General features: G+C 46.6%; 1 protein-coding gene across 1 annotated transcript in view; it reads right to left on the bottom strand.

The window, feature by feature from the left end:
* Positions 1–20,500, bottom strand: part of CFAP210 (cilia and flagella associated protein 210) — a 478,304-nt gene that overhangs the window by 159,191 nt on the left and 298,613 nt on the right. Inside the window, exon 6 of the mRNA XM_069616166.1 lies at positions 17,043–17,182. Within this exon, the coding sequence (XP_069472267.1) occupies positions 17,043–17,182 (140 nt within the window). The remainder of the gene's footprint in view (positions 1–17,042; positions 17,183–20,500) is intronic.

The raw sequence follows: 20,500 nt of genomic DNA on the forward strand, positions 1-20,500 counted from the left end.
GCTACTCTTTCTATTTCTTTTGTTTCCGTTCTACGGGGTAAGGGGTGAAAGTGAAAAGGGTATAAGATAAATATACTTGTAGAAGAACTATAAAGTAGGGAGCACATTTGTAGGAGTGGGGATTAAGTAGTGGCACGTACAGACGTGAACACAGTAACCGTAGCAGAAAAACAGGGACGGCTGGCCAGGGAGGAAAGGGAGGAAAAGACGAGGTGTGAGTGGGAAAGTACTGTGAGGGGTGCGCGCACCGTGTGAATAGTGAAGAAGTACGACTGACCGCGAGGGGGTGCCAGAGAGTGTGGACCACAACTAGCAGGTGGTTGATTGTGAATGAAAATTGTACGGGTTTGAACAGGGATGCGAAGAGAATGAGGAATGGCGAGTAAGAAAGAATGTTAGTAGTGAATTTAACTTGCGTGATATCATTGAGAAGTCTGCTCTTGCCTGGGCCATAAAAATATACGTAGACATATCTATACATAATCAAAAGTAAAGTAGGTGAACACGGTCAGTGCTATCGATTTAGAATATGGGGGCAGAAACTCCCTTGTCACATATTTGTACGAGCTTACCGGGATACGCTGAAAGAATCAAGAAATACCACGATCAATGGGTAACAGAATTAAAAGGGGAGGGATTGCCCCAGATTTGGCCTGAGGGGGGGTCTTTTGAAAAAAGCGTCCTAGATATGGTACGAACGTGCATTCACCTCAAGTACAAGGGCAAACAGTGGCAAAACAGGAAGGAGATATTAGATCTCTGGAGACTATTTGAGGAAATACCCCCACCCAAAGCTCCGGCGCCAAATATCGATCTACCTTCCACCACAGATAACCCATTGATGATTCCAAGAGAGGAGAAGGAACAACTAAATACAGAACAACCTGTAGAGGTGATTAGTTTGTACCCGATATTACATAAACCGGCCCCCGCAGCAGGATATAGTGATCCTACTTATGTGCCTCCCCCTACAACTACTACACCCCTAAGACCAACAGCCCCCCCACCATACGAAAGCACTAGAGAGCGTGCCCAGAGAAGCGCGCAAAGAGGGGACATAGAAAAGCTAACGAGCGATTTAGAATCAAGGCTCTCGATAGCAAAGGATGAACTCTCAAGAATAAAAGACATATGTGAGCGTACAGCAGGCACTCCCACTCGATCAGGACGTGTATCCAGAGCATCAAGTGAAAGTAGAGAAATTGAGGAAGGATGGAAAAAGGGTGAAATATTGTTCAGAATAGAGGAAGAACCGACAAGAATAATACAGGTGGAAACGCCAGAGGGGAGCATCGGTGATGTATTACGGCAGACAGGGATCAGAGAGGACCTGTTATGTGATGTCCGAGGCGAAGTAGATGAGAGTGATAGGTTGAGCATGGCAGTAGGAGGGGAAAGCGAGGAGCTGGACGGTGGATGCTCACTAGGAACGATAGATGACGAGTGGATGGGGCGACTGAGGAATAGAGTGGGGAGGATGGCGCCATTGGGGTCAGCAACGACCAAAGTGGGTGAGGGCGCCACATTAAAAGGAAAATTACAACTTCCACTAATACACAGAGGGGGAGGAAGGCCAAACTATATACCCTGGGCCCAGATGGATAAAGCTAATTTGATGAAGTTATTGCCCCCGTTGTCCGGAGGGGCGAGCAAGTGGATATATGCATTCGAGAAACACACTGCCGGCATACCGCTGGCAGTAGGCGATGTGAAAAGCCTACTAGTATCAGCAGTAGGAGATCAAGCAGACAGGGTATGGGTTAAGGCTGGTTTCCCGGCAGTGACATTAGATTGTGACCGTCATGATGGAGCGTCTTTTAATACAGTGCGGGCACGGGTCTGGGATGCGCTGCGGGAGACGTTCCCAGATACTCCAGATTTACAGTCAGTAATGCAGTGTACAATGAATGACGGGGAGGATGCTATGGATTACATTCTCCGGGTGCAGGAGATGTGGAGAGCGGAAACGGGCACACCCTGGCACCAATCCACATCTCTATTTTATTTTATCATTAAGAGGGGGCTCCCAAAAGAGGTGCAGAAGGCACTCGATAAGATAGCGGGCGTTGAGGCAAAGGGGTGGCCAGAGATCCAAAGTATAATAGTGCACCATTGTAAAAGGATAAAGGAGAGAGAGAGGGAAGTAGCACAGAAAAGGTTGGCAGACGAGGCAAAGTTGGTACAATCAAAACTGGTGAAGGTTGCAGCAGCGGTAGCAGGGCTCCCACTCATGAGGGAGGGAGAGGAAGGAGAGGAGGGGCAAATAGCAATACAAGGAAGAATAGCAGCAAATTGGGCAGGGCAAGGACAACGACAGTGGACTGAGCAGGAGCAGAACGGAGGTCCAATGTGGCAAGAGTGGGCCCCACGAGGGGGTAGAGGTGGGTACAGGGGCCGAAGAGGAGGACAAGGGTATGGAGGAATGGGAGGAAATGGGTGGCAGGGTCCCAGAGGTCCACAGGGGAGCTGCTGGAATTGTGGGAGATGGGGACATTACTCAAGGGAGTGCAGAAGCAGACAAAACAACGGGTTTCAGGAGACAGAGCAGTACGGTCACCCCCACCCAGGAAGCCCATACGGCCTCCCCATGGGACAATACCAGCAACCAGAAAATGCAGGACAAAGAAGTAACGCACAACTACACGGACATCAGTACAGAACACAAAACCACTCACAGAGTAATGACAATATACAATACACGCCAGGTAACACTTTCGCCACAGTAGCTAATGGAGCGCCTGCCCCCGCACCTTATAGCGGCGTGTCAGTAGTTTCGGGGAACATTTTTGATCAAGGGGGGGCAATGAGACACCCCGCATAGGACAGCCCACAGAGAGCACTTGCGTGTCCGGTACTATCTACGACCCACAATGCATCAGAGGAACCATTGATAGGAGCGCAGATAGGAGACAAGCAATTCATATTCATGGTGGATTCGGGAGCGGAAAAATCATGTATTAAAGAGGGCCGGTTCCCGTTATCTAATAAAACTTTAGAGACGCAGGGGTTCTCTGGGGCTGTAATTGAAGTTCCTTACACAGAGGCATTGGATGTGACAGTGGGGGGTAAAACAGTGAAAGCACCCTTACTGTATTATGAACGCTCGCCCATTAATTTGCTGGGGAGAGATCTCTTAAGCAAACTAAATATGACAATATCATTCACAGAAAGTGGTATCGTATGTTCAACACCTGGCATATGTCCCCTCCGCATAATGGCAGTAATACATGGCCACACAATCATGCATGAGATCAGAGGGTTACCAAGAAACGAGGAGATGTTTATTGAGGGCATGAGAACATTGGCTCTTATAGTACCAGAACTAAAAAGGATGGATTGGAGGATCCCAGCAGAATTCCTTTTCCGCCCCATAGTGAGCCCCGACACAGCTCCCGGGTCAGTGCTATCGTTGGATTTACACGCAGTACACGTGTCAGCAAACAGAATATGTGTGATTGGCATTGACATGGAAGGATGCGAGTGGCGGACAGTACTGTGTACAAATGCAAATATCCCACTGCGGGAGCTATCGGACGAGGAGCTATTTTCCGACACTGAGAGAGATGGCGAAATAGTGATGGAACTAGCAATGCCGTGCGACATTGTAGTTACAGCCAGAAACACTCAAGTTGAATTAATGGCAGTGGTAGGAGCACCACATGCATTTTTTGATGACGACATGAGGTTAGTACCCACTAACATATGGACAAATGGCCCCCATGATGTGGGGTTATTACATGGGGTTCAGCCTGTGGTAATAAAACTGAAACAGGGAGCAATTCTACCCCGGGTAAAACAATATCCATTGTCACGCGAAGCAGAAGAAGGGATCAGAGAGACAATAGATGCACTGTTAGCGCAAGGAATAATAGTGCCCTCAAACTCCCCATGTAACACATGCATTTACCCGATTAAAAAGGCGAAGGGAGGTTCATGGAGGATGATACAAGATTTACGCCCACTCAATGATGTGATTCAGAAGGAGTTCCCTTTAGTCCCGAACCCGGCGACAATACTATGCAATATTCCAAAGACAGCGTCCCACTTCACGGTCATTGACTTGAAAAATGCATTTTTCTCGATTCCCTTAGCAGAAGAGAGCAGGTACTTAACAGCGTTTACACTAGGGGGGAGGAGGTTCGAACATTGCAGATTACCACAAGGATATTGCGAGAGCCCAAGCATATTCAACAGGATACTACATGAAGATCTGGGGAACTTGTCTGTAGAAAGCACGGTGATTCAGTACGTTGATGATTTATTGGTTTGTGCACAAACTGAGGAAGAGTGTAGAAAGGATTCAATAACACTCCTGATATTATTGGCCAATAAAGGGTACAAAGTGGACAAGGGCAAGTTACAATACTGCCTGACAGAGGTCCTATATTTGGGACAGCTGATATCAAAGGATGGCAAGCGGATTATACCAGACAGAGCACAGGCGATTAGAGCAGTTGGGGAGCCCAAAACAGTAAAAGAGATGCAGAAATTCCTGGGTATGTGCAACTACTGCCGAGCATGGATATTGGATTATGCAGCATACACAAGGCCCTTATTACAGGCGCTCAAAGAAGCCCAGCAGGAAAACAAACACATAGAATGGACAGAAGAAATGAACACATCATTTAACTCACTGAAAGAGCTAATATCAAGCGCTCCAGTACTGGCAAATCCAGATTATGGGCGCGAATTCTTCCTATTCTCGCACTGCAAAGGAACACTGATGACAGCAGTGCTGACACAAAAGACATCGTTAGGGCACAAGCCACTGGCTTACTATAGTGGCACCCTAGATGCAGTAATGCAAGGTCATTTCGCGTGCGAGCAATCACTAGCTGCAGCCGCGTTCGCCATTGAAAAGAGTGCCACGATAGTAATGGGCTGTCCTGTGACACTATTTGTGGAACACTCACTCTTTGCAATATTAGAGCGATCAAAGAGCACATTGACAACACAACGCGCCACAGCATATGAAATAATATTGTCCAGTGCAAACATACATATAGTAAGATGCAAAACAGTGAACCCAGCCACATTCATCACAGAGGCGTGCACCATAGAAGACATGCAGAACCACAACTGTGCAACATACACAGGTGACGAAGGTCAGGACCAGGTGGTTTTTGAGAATGCCCTAAACGAAGGAGAGGTGTATTTCGTGGACGGGTCAGCCTCAATAGACATGGAGACAGGAGAGAAACATGTGGGTATGGCAGTGGTACGATTAGAGGAAGATGAATACGAAACACTAGTGCAACACCGCCTCCCATCACACTATTCAGCCCAAGCAGCCGAACTAATAGCACTAATAGAAGCATTGCATGCAGCTAAGGGATGCGCAGTGACACTATATACAGACTCAGCATACATGACAACAACAGTACACGGAGGGCTGGCACGGTGGGGGCGGAGAGGGTTCCGACGAGCAGATGGAACACCGGTTCAGCATGCAGAATTATTGAAAGAACTGATTGAGGCCCTGCAAGAACCCACGGCAGTGGCCATCGTAAAATGCCAAGCCCACACTACAAATACAGATCTTATATCTTTGGGGAACGCGGCAGCAGACGCCGCCGCCAAAGAAGCTTCATATTTCCAGAAAGGTGAGGTAGGAGAGTACATGTTACACCACACAGCAAGCCAAGAGGTCCCCACAGGATACAACATGATGCCCACACAGGAAATAATAGAGCTGCAAGAGGGAGCTAGTGCAGAAGAAAAATTGCTGTGGACTAAGAGGGGATGCAGCAAATCGCCGACAGATTTATTGTGGCGACAAGAAAGCTCAGGGAAAGCCGTGATGCCAGTTACATTGTTAGAAATAGCATTTCAACAACTACACTTCCCCGCACACAATGCAAAACAACACATAATGGCGGAGATACAAGAAGATTGGTTTGCACCTTGCCTCCAGGAACACATCACAAGGCTGGCTCTGGAATGCACGACATGTCAAGTTTACAACTCAGGTATGACATTGCGCACACTGAGAGGTACGATACCAAAACCAAATGGCCCATTCAGAGAGCTCCACATTGATTATGTAGACATGGGAGAAAGATGCAATGGGGCTCGTTACATGATTGTGGTTGTATGTCCATTTTCAAGGTGGGTGGAGGCAGGTCCCTGTGCGCGCCCTGATGCGAAGGGCGCCGCGAAGTTCCTAGTACGGGAAGTATTCCCGCGCTGGGGAATTTGCGAAGTCATTCGCTCAGACAACGGCACACATTTTGTTAATGAACTATTCAAAGAAGTCACTACGTTATTGGGGATAAAGCACAAATTATGCTCGATTTATCATCCTCAAAGTAATGGCGTAGTGGAAAAGATGAACGGCCTGTTAAAAAGCAGATTGTCAAAACTGTGTTTTTCCCTTAAAAAGAACTGGATGTACTGCCTACCTTTGGCCCTGTTCGAATTGCGCAATCAGCCAAGTAAAGACCACCATTTGTCCCCGCATGAGATCGTCACGGGAAGGAGAATGCACACAGTGCACTCGCCTCTCCGTGAACGTTCTGATGCACACAGAAGCGCAGCAATATTGGGAGAGGAGTTCACAGAGTACTTGAAAAAACTAACACGGGCAGCGCGCATAATAGCGAAGCAACTCGCCCCCCCCTCTACAAGAGAGGAGGGGAATACAACAGAACGGGTACCACTGCCTGACAAACAATTACAGTTAATGCCAGGTGACTTTATATATGTCAGAAGTTTTGTGCGAAGGTGGAATGCGCCACGTTTCCATGGCCCTTATGAGGTAGTGTTTTGCACGCCCTCAGCAGTAAAGGTGAAGGGCCTAAGATACTGGGTGCATTTGACAGACGTACGCAGAGCCTATAGCGCCGTGGAAGGTGAGGTGCAGGACGAGGCACAGGCAACAGCAGACAGTGGTGTTATGGAGAATGAGTGAAGGTGATTTTGTGTATGTGCAGCGATTGACAATGAATGCAAATTATCACATGGCATTCGTACGAAAAAAAAAAAAAAGAAAAACCTTGTTCTCTCATGTCTTGAAATTTTTCTTTCTTTTGAAGAAGATTTTATATATATTGTACAATGATCTAAACGTATTGATTGCAAATACCCTTGTCTGTGGAAACAAACCCTTCCCCTACCCACGCCCATGCTTTATGGAAAAAAAAAAAAAAAAAAAAGTTAATAACGTCCGGGAAATGTTTACATGTCTGTACTTAATGCACTTTTGTATCTCAAACAGGAATTACCATGGCATCTAATGGGCAGCCTGCAACTAATAGATTTGTTAGGATTAGAGAAGTGTTGATAGATAGACTTACATATTCATACGAATGCGGATTGTCAATTTGTGTTATTATATTTTTCCTATCAATGTTTTGCCTGGTGACGTATTGGTTTATAGCGTTCATCTCTATCGAGATGACCGAGGGGGGAGGGGGGAGTAACATCACCCGAGCTCCTGGGAGCAATACAACCACAAGTGTAAATATAAAAGAAGGTGATTTTTTAGTATGGGATGGATCACACTTTGTATGGGGTTACTACACTGAACCACCAACTGTCGCCCTGTCAAACTCAAGAGGTATACGAACAGAGATGGAAAACAACACAATGTCCACACCTGAAATGTATAGCAGCCCCACTACCCTCCCCACCCCATTAGAAGAAAGTGATTTGTTGTTTATTGAGGAAGATGGGAATGTTATAACTATGACAGAACCTAAGGAAACATATCAGAAGTTTGACAAGGGGGGTGGGGAGGAGGAAGGGGGGCCCATTTTTTCATTTACCAAAAGCAGACGTAGGAGAAGCAAGGATAGTAGGCGGAGAAGAGAGACAAGCCGGAGGGGGTATGATGAGTACTATGGGTTAGGCTTAGACAAAATGGAAGACCCCCGGCACCCCCACCAAGCAAATAAATGGTATGCTGATATGAGTGCCACAGCCAAACAAACGACAAATGAGAGCTGTTATGTCTGCTCGCTTATTCCCCATGCATCAGGCACACCTAAAGTGTTGTTGCCCAGAGAATTGCCCATTGTAGATGCCCAGTGTCTCCTTCATCTCACGCTATGCCGAATAAAAAACACCTTCCAGGCACACGACGTCACTTTCAAGATTATACAGACGGAAAAAACGTGCTATCCAAAAGCAGCTGGAGTGGTATGTCTCAAAGAACCATTTTTTGCGATACAAGGGACACTATTTTCTGAAAACAAATGGAAAGATGAAGAAGTACTGTGCAAAGCGGAAGCACTGAAAGGTGTCCAACCAGCCAGGATGCGATGGATAGAAGAAACATGCACACCAGTATGGAAGGAGCACATTTCCAAACTGACATGGGTAACAGCAATGGAGAAACCCTTCAAACTACAAAGTGAGATCAAGAACGAACTATGTTTTAAGGGAGAAGGAAAAGTGGCAATAGGGACGAATAAAAGCTGCAACAAGACTCTCACCATCCCAGACATGAGAAAAGGAACAGCCGCATTAATGGACACATACTGGGTATGTGGGAACCAGGCCTACTTGCACCTTCCCCAGGCATGGAGCGGCAGCTGCTCGATGGCCACACTGCACTCGGCCCTAATGGTGATTCCAGAAAGCCACGTTGACGAAAATAAAAGGACGCCAGAGAACATGCCCCAGGGTGTGGTTCCTCCTACTGCAAAATCACACCTCTATGTCCTGTCCTCCGGAGGGAAGGGAGAAGAGCTATCACGGAACAGACGGGCATCAAATTACATATCCCAAGCTTCATCCGATTTATTGGCACAGATCCCAGACAGGTACCGACTGTTCAGCTCTGTAGAAACATTCTTTGCCTCGCTGATCTCAAGTGTCCAAGCAAGGGCAAATGCAAAATGGCTCCAGATAACACGGTGGGAACTAATTCAGTTAGCCAATGACACTGAAGAAGGGTTCAACATAATAAAAGTAGAACTGCGAGCTCTACGTCTGATGACCATGCAGAACAGGTATGTTCTGGACCTGTTGACTGCGATGGACGGAGGTGTTTGCCGAAAAATAGGAAGTGCCTGCTGCACTTTCGTACCTTCTGAAGACGCGGAGAATGGTTCCTTATCCCACGTGATCGAAGCAGTACACAATCTGGGAGAGAAGATGAAGATGGAAGGTGGAGCAGAAGCCAGCACGTGGTTCGACAATATCTTCTCCTGGGTTCCCTCTTGGCTTGGAATGACAATTAAACTTCTGGTACCAGCTGTGGTGTTTCTCCTCGTGGCGTTCTGCCTGTGCCAGGTGGGCCTCCGATGTTGTGCAAGTGCGGTCCCTAACGGCGCAATGATGATGGTGACAATGGGCAACTCTGGTGGTACAATTAAGGCGACACAAGAAGTGCATGTACAGACAGGAACAGATAACACCCCCAGGTACCAGTTAGTGCCTATGTACCGTGATAAGTACATAGTAGACAAACTATGGCACACCACTATCAAAGAACCCCGAGATGTGGAACTGGAATGGTATGAGGAGGTCTGGGTAGACTTGGAAGGAAGTGGTGACTGTATATATTTAACATGTACACCAGACGAGTATGCAAGAAGAGGTGAGAGCTTGAGGGGAGTATGTAGGGCATGGATGCCTAGAAAAGGAACACCTGCATGGGATGACGCAGTGATAGAGGAACAAGAATGTAGAAGGTTGGAAGAGCTAAAGAATTCGTTACTTTAGTAACGAAAGGGGGGAAATGTAGGGGAGGACTGGCCGCGAGGCCCTCCTCACCTACAGCCTTCTCCCCAGGTGAGGACCATGACTCGATGGGCGTCCCCTCATGCCACCCGGGCCCAGGTGGAGGAGGGTTCACCCGCCGACGACATTGCCCACACGTATCCGTTCCCTGCATATACAAAAATTCAGTTAGGCCTAGAAGCCATCTTGTCTAGCAAAGATGGCGTGAGTTTAGCACACTGTAGCGCGGCCCCCACCTTTGGAGGGCTTTCCAAGCATTCCTGCCGCCGCAGCACTATGGTAGATCCGCTGCGAGCGCGTTCCCATGAGAAAGCCGGGTATGAGCTAACCCGAGATGCTAACACTGTAACATTTCGTCGTTCACAATGTAATACTGCATCCCGTGCGACCTGGTCCGCGAGGCCAGGGCAACGCAGAAATGAATTCAAGTAGTGGTATTAGTGAACTACTTTTCTTAAACAGAATCTGCAAACCATGAATTAGCCATAAAAGTGAAATGTTTATATGACTTCACATTGTGATTGTACTAATGCTGCTAGATCACAGAGAAAGTGTCTTTAAGTCATATGTAGACACATGAACCCCTATATGTCTCCTTAAGTCACCCATAGTGGCAACCGTCAGTCTCTGTGGTCCATAATATAGTTCTACCTCATGTACCGTCGAATGTATATAGATACTTAAACACTGCAGTACATATAATACCATGTAATGAAAAGGTACTCGAATCGACTGTATTAAAGAAATGTGTAACGAAGTCGAAATATAGATGTGTGTTTAAATAAGATCAAAATAAGGCAAAACATTATAAAAGTTCTGCATTCAAAAGTCAGCAACGCACGAGGAAAAAACCTTTGTGAATATATGCAAGGCCATTCTCCCTCCCACCCTACGAAGCCTGCCAGATAAAGAAGCTAAGGCATGTGCCGCGCTCCCTCACCTCCCCCAACCAAGCTGGAGCCGCTTCAGAGAGTCAGAGGCCCCGGTACCGCACCCAAGGCCACAGCCCGCCACCTGTGTTATTTACAGCACAGTAATAAACCCACGTTTGAATCCACAGATCTACCAGCACCCTCTCGTAAATCCCACAACCCCCCCTAGACCACCCCAAGAATCATGACCCCGTGCAGAGCTGGGACAAGACACAGAGACCCATTTATATAATAACTTCTAACGCAGCAGACAGACATGTATCATTCGGCCCAGGCCTCAGAGCCCAGCCCCTCGACCTAAAACACCGGTCAATAGGACACAGGTAAATCTCACCCCAACCGACAACTACCAGACCTCTCACGAGGTGCATTCCTCATGTGTTGCATTTATTTTATAAGATAAACTGTTGAGCGATTTATTGATGAACTTAAATGTCGTTTCTTGAATAACTGCAGTGTGCATGGCCTAGGGCAAACGAGTCAGGAAAGGTATTCATCTTTGTCACAGGCTGCCCCAGCATACCAACACCGCCCGGATGACCTCAAGCCGGCCTGCCAGGCCCAACCCAACCCACAAGGCTGACCAGTGACGTCCTCCCACCCGGACCAACCAAGCTGCAGCAACACCTATAGTTAGTCGACGCCACCCAATCCCAATTAACTTGTGCCCCCTATAGTGTGTAGGTTTTGATGACGTTTTTTGTATTAGAAATACGCCTGTCTTTGCTATTGTCAGACAGAGCGCTCTCGGAGGTTGCAGAGTTCTTTGCATGCCATATTCTTTTGATAAACTCCCACTTACGCTCACCCGCACTCTGTCTTGGCCTTATTCCCATTACGGGAGTGTCCATTATTGTCTCCCATTGCGGGGAGGATCGTGCTAACTTGGGGGCGCTTCCTTTCAGGAGTTAGACACCTATTTGGATAAGGTGGCCCTACACTAGTGTACAAGCGAGGAGAGGGGACGGCTGGGCGCCAACTAACCCTGGAGGAGGTGATGCATGCAATTAAGTTCCTCCCATCTGTGAAATCTCGTGGCACGGACGGACTCACAGCCACATTTTATAAATGCTATGCAGATAAAATCAGCGCTTATCTGCTGTAGATGTACCAACAGAGCCTCGAGGAGGGCAACTACCTGGGTCCATGAGAGAGGCAGTGGTGGTGGTATTTCCCAAGCCAGGCAAACCTCGTAATGAATGCTCCTCCTACTGGCCGATCTCACTCATTAATTTAGATAATAAGATATTGGCCAAAGTATTGGCTTCTAGACTAGCCCCATTGATGAGCACTATGGTGAGGGACGGATCAGTCGGGCTTCATACCGGGGCGCTCCTCCTCGCACGGATTAAGGCGAATGTTTGGCCTGATCTTGGTGATACAACAGGGTGATCCAATAGTGGCTGCTCTGCTGGATGCCCCTAAGGCGTTTGGCTCTGTGGAGTGGCTGTTCCTGTTCACCGTACTGCGACAAATGGGGATGGGGGAGCAATTTATAAACATGGTGACGTTATTATACACAAGCCCGGTGGCTAGAGACCAGGTGAATGGCCAGCTTACATCATACATCTCCTTGAAGAGGGGAACTCGGCACAAGTGTCTAGTCTCGCACTTGTTGTTTGCTTTGGCGATAGAGCCCTTGGCGGAGAGAATCTGGGATCTTCACACGCATCGCAGGGTCTGCTTATGCAACCACAATGTGGTGATTTCGTTACATGCAGATGATATGGTGCTCTTTGTAAGGGACCCCAAGTATAACCTTGATCTGATAATGCAGGATGTGCAGCGATTTGGAGATCTCTCAGGACTAAAAGTAAATGCTGGGAAATCTGTTCCGTTCCCCCTAACTGAAAGTGTGGAACGTTACCGGGATAGTTGCGGATTTCAATGGCATATGAACTCCACTCGCTATCTCAGGATTAATATTGCGCATGACAGCGATGAGGTATATAGACTCAATTACAAAAGCACGTTGGAACAGGTAAGGGCAGCCATTGACAGATGGATGACCCTACCATTGAATCTTTATGGCAGAATCTCACTGGTCAAAATGACACTACTCAACTAGGTTCCTGTATGTATTTCTAAATGCCCCCATAGCGACACCCGGAGAATACTTCTGGGAATTGAAGATGGTAGTGATACAGTACATATGGGCGGGTAAACAAGCTAGAATTTCCTGGGAAAAATTGATGGCACCCGTACATGAGGGGGGCTTAGCTCTTGCAGATTTTGAAACCTATTACAACGTAGCACAAGCAGGGTTTCTCCTCTATTGGTTTAGGGAACAGAAAGACAGAGGACATGCAGAGGTGGAGAGGGAGGTGGGGCACCAACCGCTATTATTCTTACGGTACCCAGTAGACACACTCGAGCGCGGAACATGGCTGAGGTTACATGCAAAGCGTGGACCTGGTTAGAGCATAAATCTAGAGAAGAAGTCCTATATTTCCCCAAACTACCTGTTATACATATCCCGGGGGTATCGGTCACGGCGGAAGCAAGTTTCACCACTATGATGAGAAGATTAGATATCCCTTGTTTTGGTGATCTCTTCCCAAATGGGACGTTTATCACATTGGAGGAAATGAGATGCAAGGGGGAAGTCACGGCCCTGGAGGTGTTTCAATATTACAGGTTGAGAATACCTATGCGACAGCTGTTCACCACATTTTCCAAACAACCACAGATAGCACCAGTCCTACACAGGTTACTCCAAGGCCACTGTGATAGCTGGGTGACCTCGCCGCTGTATGCCGCGTGCCTCACAGTGGGGGAGGAGACAAAAGCCTCTCCCCGAAAGAAATGGGAGCGGTCCCTGGGACGGGAGATTCGAGCTGGAAGTATGGCTGCGAGGGGACTAGGAAGTGTGGTACGGGCCAAGCTGATTCCATACATTTGGCATGGGATTCCCCCCCCTCAACCTTCCACACTGGCATACTGGACACAAGTATTTGAGATGATATCGGGTATTACAGGGATTGTGAGAGATCCTGATCCACAAATAGCACTACTGGGATATACTAAACGGATACCAAAGAGCATATGGAAATTGATAGTACTGATACTAATTCTGGCTAAGCGGCGTGTGGCATTAATGTGGGGAGGGAAACAAAAACCATTGGTAGAACAATGGAGGGCGGATATTCTGTACTGTCATGACAATGAGAGTGAATACAGCGCTCTGCGGCGGATCCCCACAAGGGGCCCTTATATACACTACTTGATTAGTCAAACCTAAGCACTGACTGGAAAACAACCAGACCCGTTAAAGTAAAGGGATATCGGAGAAGGTCATTGCACAAACTACCACAACAATATTACATAAAACTTGTAGCAGAATCCCACTTGAGGGAAGCCGGAACTCACCATGGAAAATGAACCAAAATGTGATGCATAATATAATATATTTATTTTGACTTCCTTGAAGGCACTAGGAGAGGGGGGGTGGGGGTGAGTGTTGAAGTTAGCATTATGATGCTTGTTATGTTTGAAAAATGCCAATAAAAAGAAGTTTAAAAAAAAAACAACATTGTAAATTAACATAACATACAACCTACAAACGGAATACTCAGTCTCCATACTTTAAATAAAACTGAACCCGCTGACACTATAATAACTAAAGAAAGGAGATAGGAACTCTTCCTTAAAACTACAAAATAATTCTAGTACTTGTAAACAAATGCAAAGTATCAAAGAACTGTTGAAATAACAGTAAAATACAGCAGTGAAATGTTCTGCAGCAACAATGAAAGAGACTAACAGACTGCCTTTCCTCTAATATACCACAAAGCAACATTTATTTAGAAATTCTTGATTGAGCCAGCTTACATTTGGATCGATTGGCAGTTAAGCAGGCTTCTCTGAGGGCTCTCATAATAGTAAAGAGATGGAAAATATAAGCCCCACAGAAATCAGAGTACGGCTGTAATATCCTGTCCATAAGTCGTTGGAAAGTGGAGGGGGCCCTGTGTAAGCCGAAAGGGAGAACTTTGAACTGGAAGAGTCCCAGGGGAGCCGAGAAAACTGACTTTTCCTTATCAGGTCCATGTTAAGTCTAGGGTTGATAGAAAGGTGTCCTTTCCAAGTTTAGCAATGAATTTGTCAATGCGCGGCACGGGATAGGCATTGAAGTCTGAGATGGCGTTGACCTACCGGACATCTATGTAAAACCTCCAGTAATTATCAGGTTTTGTGACCAATACTATAGGGGAGGACCATGGGCTTTGAAGAAGGTTTGATAATATTTGCCCTTAGCATTTTGTTCACTTCCTCAACCACCATCTGTCTACAGGCTTTTTGGAGTCTATATGGTTTCAAATAGACCACTTTTCCCTTTGGAGCTCTGATAAAATAAGTGCCTTGCACTCTCCCTAGCTTCTCACAGAATACATCGGGGAATGCCGTGACTAAATCTTTTAAGTCTTCTTCTTGTTGACTAGATAGCTCTTCGGGAATTAATTTAACAGTATCTATTTCCTGTGGTACCAAACAAGACAGTATCGTGGCAGTGGCTGCAGATGGATTTTCTTTCTACTTTTAAGAAATGTATGTGGTAGTGGTGGGTCTTTTGTTTCCTGTCCGGTTGGGTTATTATTTTATAGGTACAGGTCCCTGTCCGCTCTAATATTTCATATGGCCCATGCCACTTTGAGAAAAGTTTATGTTCAGAGGCAGGTAAGAAGACGAATACCTTTTGTCCTATTGAAATCGATCTTAATTTAACATTTTTGTCGTAGGTGGACTTTTGTTGTGCTTGGGATTTTTCCATGTGGTTATAGACTACATTTCGAACAAGTTTCATAGGCTCTCGCAATCTGGTAGCTGTTTGTGAGAGGGGAATAGGTGCCCCTTCTCGTTATTCCCATGTCTCCTGGAGCATGTCTAGGACATCTCTTGGTTCTCTACCATAAAGTAGTTCAAAAGGAGAGAATCCAGTGGACGCCTGAGGGGTCTTTCTTACTGCAAATAGGTCCAAGGGAATCATGCGATTTCAATCCTTCCGGTCCTTGTCTACCAACTTTCTTAGGATCATCTTAAGTGTTTTGTTAAATCTTTCTACCAATCTGTCCATTTGGGGGTGGTGGGTACACTGAGATTCTTAAGGTGGTAATATGGAGTAATTCCTTGACTTCACCCATGGGTTTGCTCATAAAATTGGATCCCTGATCCGTTAGAATTTCCATGGGGAAACCAACCCTGGAAAAATATGGCAATAGATGTTTTAAAATCTGTTGGGTTGCTTTGTTCCGTATGGGGAACGCCTCTGGGTATCTGCCGATGTAATCAACGATTATGAGGACACATTTGTTACCCAGTCTAGAGGTATCCAACGGTCCAACGATATCCATCCCGATTCAGGAGAAAGGGATTTCTATTATTGGTAAATGGTACAGAGGGACAGGTAAGGGAATAGGCGTACTGGTTTTCTATCATATTTTACATGTCTGAATGAAGTTTCTTACATCAGCATGGATACTTGGCCAGTAAAATAAACTTCCACCTGATGTGCACCTGGATCTTAGATTGTCCTAAGTGTCAATTTGTCTTTGTCCGCGCATTCTTCCTTGTGCACCAAGCCTGCAATAAGCTTGGTCCATAAGGCTAGCTCTTGGAATTTCCAGTCGGACGCATGCGTGGTGGAACGCATCTCTCGCTTTTGCGCTGGTCCATTGAGTGATTTATGCTCACAGGATTCAGTACCTGTGAGAGCAACATTCTGTTGAAACATCAGGTTGGAAATTCTTACAGTTTCCTTGTCACTATTCCATTCTCACATAAGGACTGATTTAAAGGGCTACTTGTTCCAGTTTCCACATCAATATTCATCTAATGCAAGTCCACATAACCTCAGACTGTGGCGGTTTCTTCTACTGCACACATGGACTGATTTAGAGTCCTTGCCACGGCAGTAGCCTTCAAGTGGCAGTCCCCTGCCCCGGTTATTGTGGGAGGGACCGAGGACCCATTTCATGGAGTGCATGGTGGGGCCTTGCCCCATGAGTCATACCCACACACTCACCCTAAAGGGCAAACAGGGGCCTTCCTCACAGGATAGAGAGATTATGCAATGCTGTGAATGTGGTACTTAGTGCAATCAAGCACCATAAGACCTATGTACTGACAAAAATGGCCATTGGTAGCTTGCGCAACCAAACAATCAAACCTACAAATGTGCTTTATCCAGATGCTAGATACCCTACCTTTCATCAAACACTAATCTGATATTATTTGACCCTCTTAATGAAATATAAAAAATAGTGTTGACTTGATATTATCCGAAGGTCTGGCTTGGGAGTTCTGGATGGTAGCTGGAAATTACCTGGTGAGTTCATTTGATTGCTAGTTAGTTATTTTACCATTCATTCATCATGCTTCTTTCACTTGATAATACATTCTTCCCTTCAATGATATCCTTCTTACCTTTCAACCTCGATCTCCTTATCATTTTTAATCTTTGACATTTTTTTCTTAGCCAAAATGAAAAGTCTAATTCTTTCATCTTCTGCCTCTTGTTTTTGTTTCTCCATTTCTCTAAGGAAATCTCGATCTTGAAGATATGACTAAAAAGAAAAATAGTCTATAAATCATTGAGTTCAAAATACAGGAAATGTGCAATGGTTAAATATACATTTATAGCACAATTGCTACTTAAAACAATATGATTTACATTTTGAAAAAATACACTTGCCACAAACACTTCCAAACCCGTCTATGAACCGTGCTACCATACAGACATTAAGCATGCCCACCCTACCCCTGGCCTGTTACCACAGCTCTCAGTGACTGGCCGCTGCCTGACCGTCGTGAGCCCCCAACCATTCCTGCCCCCGCTCATTGGGGTTGCCTCCCTATTCCATTGGTGTTGCAAAAAACATAGGTGCTTTCATGGTCTGACAGATATCGTTAGCACCTGTGATGATTTCCCATGTGGGAGGCCTTGGAAGGGGGTTCAAGAGACTCTGGGGGGCCAGGAGAAGCCATTTGCTCTGAAAGGAGACCCCAGGAGGTGCAAAGGGGAATCCCTAAGAGCCTCTCTGCTCTCCCCAATATCATGATCTCAAAACCCTTCGGGGGAGTCAGGGCCCAAACATTTCACAAAACTGGCATTCCACAATCCTCGACTGAGGACCAAGAGAGGTACACTGCAGTTATGGGAGAGCGAATAGTCTGCGAGTTAGATGGCCGGACCACTCAACCTGTCACCAAGGATAGGAGGCAGACCCAAGGATTGCTGGAGGGCTCACCTGCGAGCAACAGACTGGAAGTGGAGAGAGCACACACAAGTAGCTACTGGACCAGGCAGCCACAATCTTGGGACTGCTTGATTCCAAGATGACAGTAGGCATCCGAGTTCTCAGCCTGCTGATCAGTAGACAACTAAGTAAATGTGGCTGGATGTGGAAGGATACACAAGACACAAGAGGGGATCATAAAAGGAGTTTGAAAGACACATGATGAAAAGGTTTGGTGGCTCTGGCCCATCTTATGAAAGGTGCCAGAAGCAAGCAGTTAGTGGGAGATTATGGACGATTACCCAGTGTGGCGAGATACAGAGAGTAAGATAGAAGAAAATAGTGAGAGAGGAGGGGGAGAAAGAAGCAAGAGACAGCTTGGAGAAAGAGATGGAAAAGTAGGAGGAGAGAATAATTGGGGGGAAGTTAGAGAAAAAAGAATGTGGAGAAGAACTTCAAGGGGAGGCAAAGAGGAGAAGGAAAGAAGAGCAAGAGAACGGTTGCAGGAGGAGAAAGGGGAAGAGAGGAGGATGGGAGACATTCAATAGAGGTTGGAAGAGGAAGAAGTAGAGCAAGAAGGAGGAAAAACCCAGGAGGAGATTGCAGGAAGAGAGAGAAAGAGGTAAAGGTGAATGCTGAAAGAAACCATTCAATCTTGCGTGCCGGAAAGGGAGGCACCTTGCCCACATTCTGCTGAGAGGCATAGTATAGTACCTGGCCCAAGCCATATATCACTACAAAGGAGAAAGAATAGTAAGAGTGGTTGCCAAGCCAAGTAGGCCAAAGGAGGCAGGCGAGAAAGAAATAGAAACAGAGCTGGCAAAGCCAAATAGGCTAGAAGATAGGAGTAGCCAAGTTAAAAGGGAGAGGCCGATTTACATTTTTTGTGAAGAGCTGAGCCCTGAAGACTGATGGGGTAAGACTGAGAGTGACATTCCCATACCATGGGGGAGGAAACCCAGAACTGGAATGCGAACCGGAGTCTGATGTGGACTCCACATGAGAAGGAGAACTCAAGCCTACTGTGGGCAACATTATCAGACAATAGGGCAGAGCCCCAGATCTAGCTCACCGAACACCCGAGTCTGTGGTGAGCCCACTGGCAATAAGAACCTGCTGTGGGCCCGCTGCTGGAATATCTGAGTCTATAATAGGCCCTGTCTTGAAGAGCATTGCCCTTGGCTTGACTTCAGTCTGAAACCTGACCTAGGATGGGAGAAAAGCCTGTGAAAGTCTACCACCCTAGATCATGGTGCTGTTGTGTCCCAGTAGGACGTTGCTATGCATCAGCCCAGTAGGGTCATTCGACACAAGTTCTAAATAAGTGCATTAGGGCACTCAAAACTACCCTGTAACTATGAATGACTATGTAAAAAAAACAATGGATATAATAGAAATGTCATAAAATGCAACATTAACAAGCATTGGCAATGTCAACAGTTTGGGCTTTTGTGTAGGCACTTGCCAGGCACAGCCATAGTTGTATTAGCTGGCCATTGATGGTAGCAAATGCAAAGTGGTGCGAGTATCTGGGCATCTAATAGCAGTGCCTTGCAAATGCCTGATACTTATACCCAAGCCAAAACTGTTGGCTTTGCCAATGCTTGTTTTGAACAGGACTTTTGTGAAGCACACACATAGCTCTTATATATCAAGTGGAGGAAGGCAGACCTGCTTAAGACATTTTTATTACAGCAGTAGTGAGTTTACAACTCCAATTAGGCCATTAACTCTCAGAAGACTGGTTTGAAAAAACACTGGCAGGCACTTCGAGGGCAAAATGTGATGGTAAAGCTTGACTAAAGCAAGCTGAAAGAGTCCCATTGAGGAGGTGTTTTGGGTGGGGAGAGGTAGGAACTGGGTGGGAATGGCCAGAGGGATTATCATGGCCATGGACAAGGAATGAGTGGTGTGAGAAACATGTGGCGTTTCTCGCATGCTATTCCCGGGGATCCCTGACTCACGTGGTCAGGGGAGGGCCATCACTGTTGGATCCCAACCCTGGGGGCGGACAAGGGAGGGAGGATCACCTGGGAGAGTGACCCACAGAGAGTGTGGGAGGAATGCCCATGGGCGAGACATGGTATCCCCCCGTTCAAATACATCCCTACCTGACATCCCCTCAGTCTTTATGGGATATTATCGCACAAAACCCATTTATCCACAAAAATACGACTACACCCTTCACCCTGACAAAAACGTGTATAATGTTCCCTTATACCCTAACAAAAACTACAACTCCTCCTCCCCATTTTCGAACAGGACTATGAAGAAGAAGAGGTGAAAGGGTGCTATGAAGATTACCCATAGGAACCAATGCACAAGGGATTCCTATGGGCAGTCGCCATTCCGTCCCGATAATGAGGCCAGGAAAGGTCAGGCCTCCCTCTACAATCAATCCCATCTGAAACCTGTTCAGCCTCCCAGTCAGTATAAAAGGCAGAGCACACAGGCACATTCAGAGCGAGCTGGGGATGCTGGAGGGTGCACAGCGGGCAGGAGGAAGGACCAGCAACTGGAGAAACCCTGGAGAGCCTGGAAGGATAAAGACTGCCTGAGCAATGAGCCTGTGAGTACAGGGGAGGCTACAGTGTGGCGAGGGAGCTGTGACTCCAGGAAGCCAAACCAGGGGCAGCTGGGCCTACC

The sequence above is a fragment of the Ambystoma mexicanum genome, chromosome 9 (genome assembly GCF_040938575.1).
Source record: "Ambystoma mexicanum isolate Mex_15411 chromosome 9, UKY_AmexF1_1, whole genome shotgun sequence".
In the NCBI taxonomy this organism is placed as follows: domain Eukaryota; kingdom Metazoa; phylum Chordata; class Amphibia; order Caudata; family Ambystomatidae; genus Ambystoma; species Ambystoma mexicanum.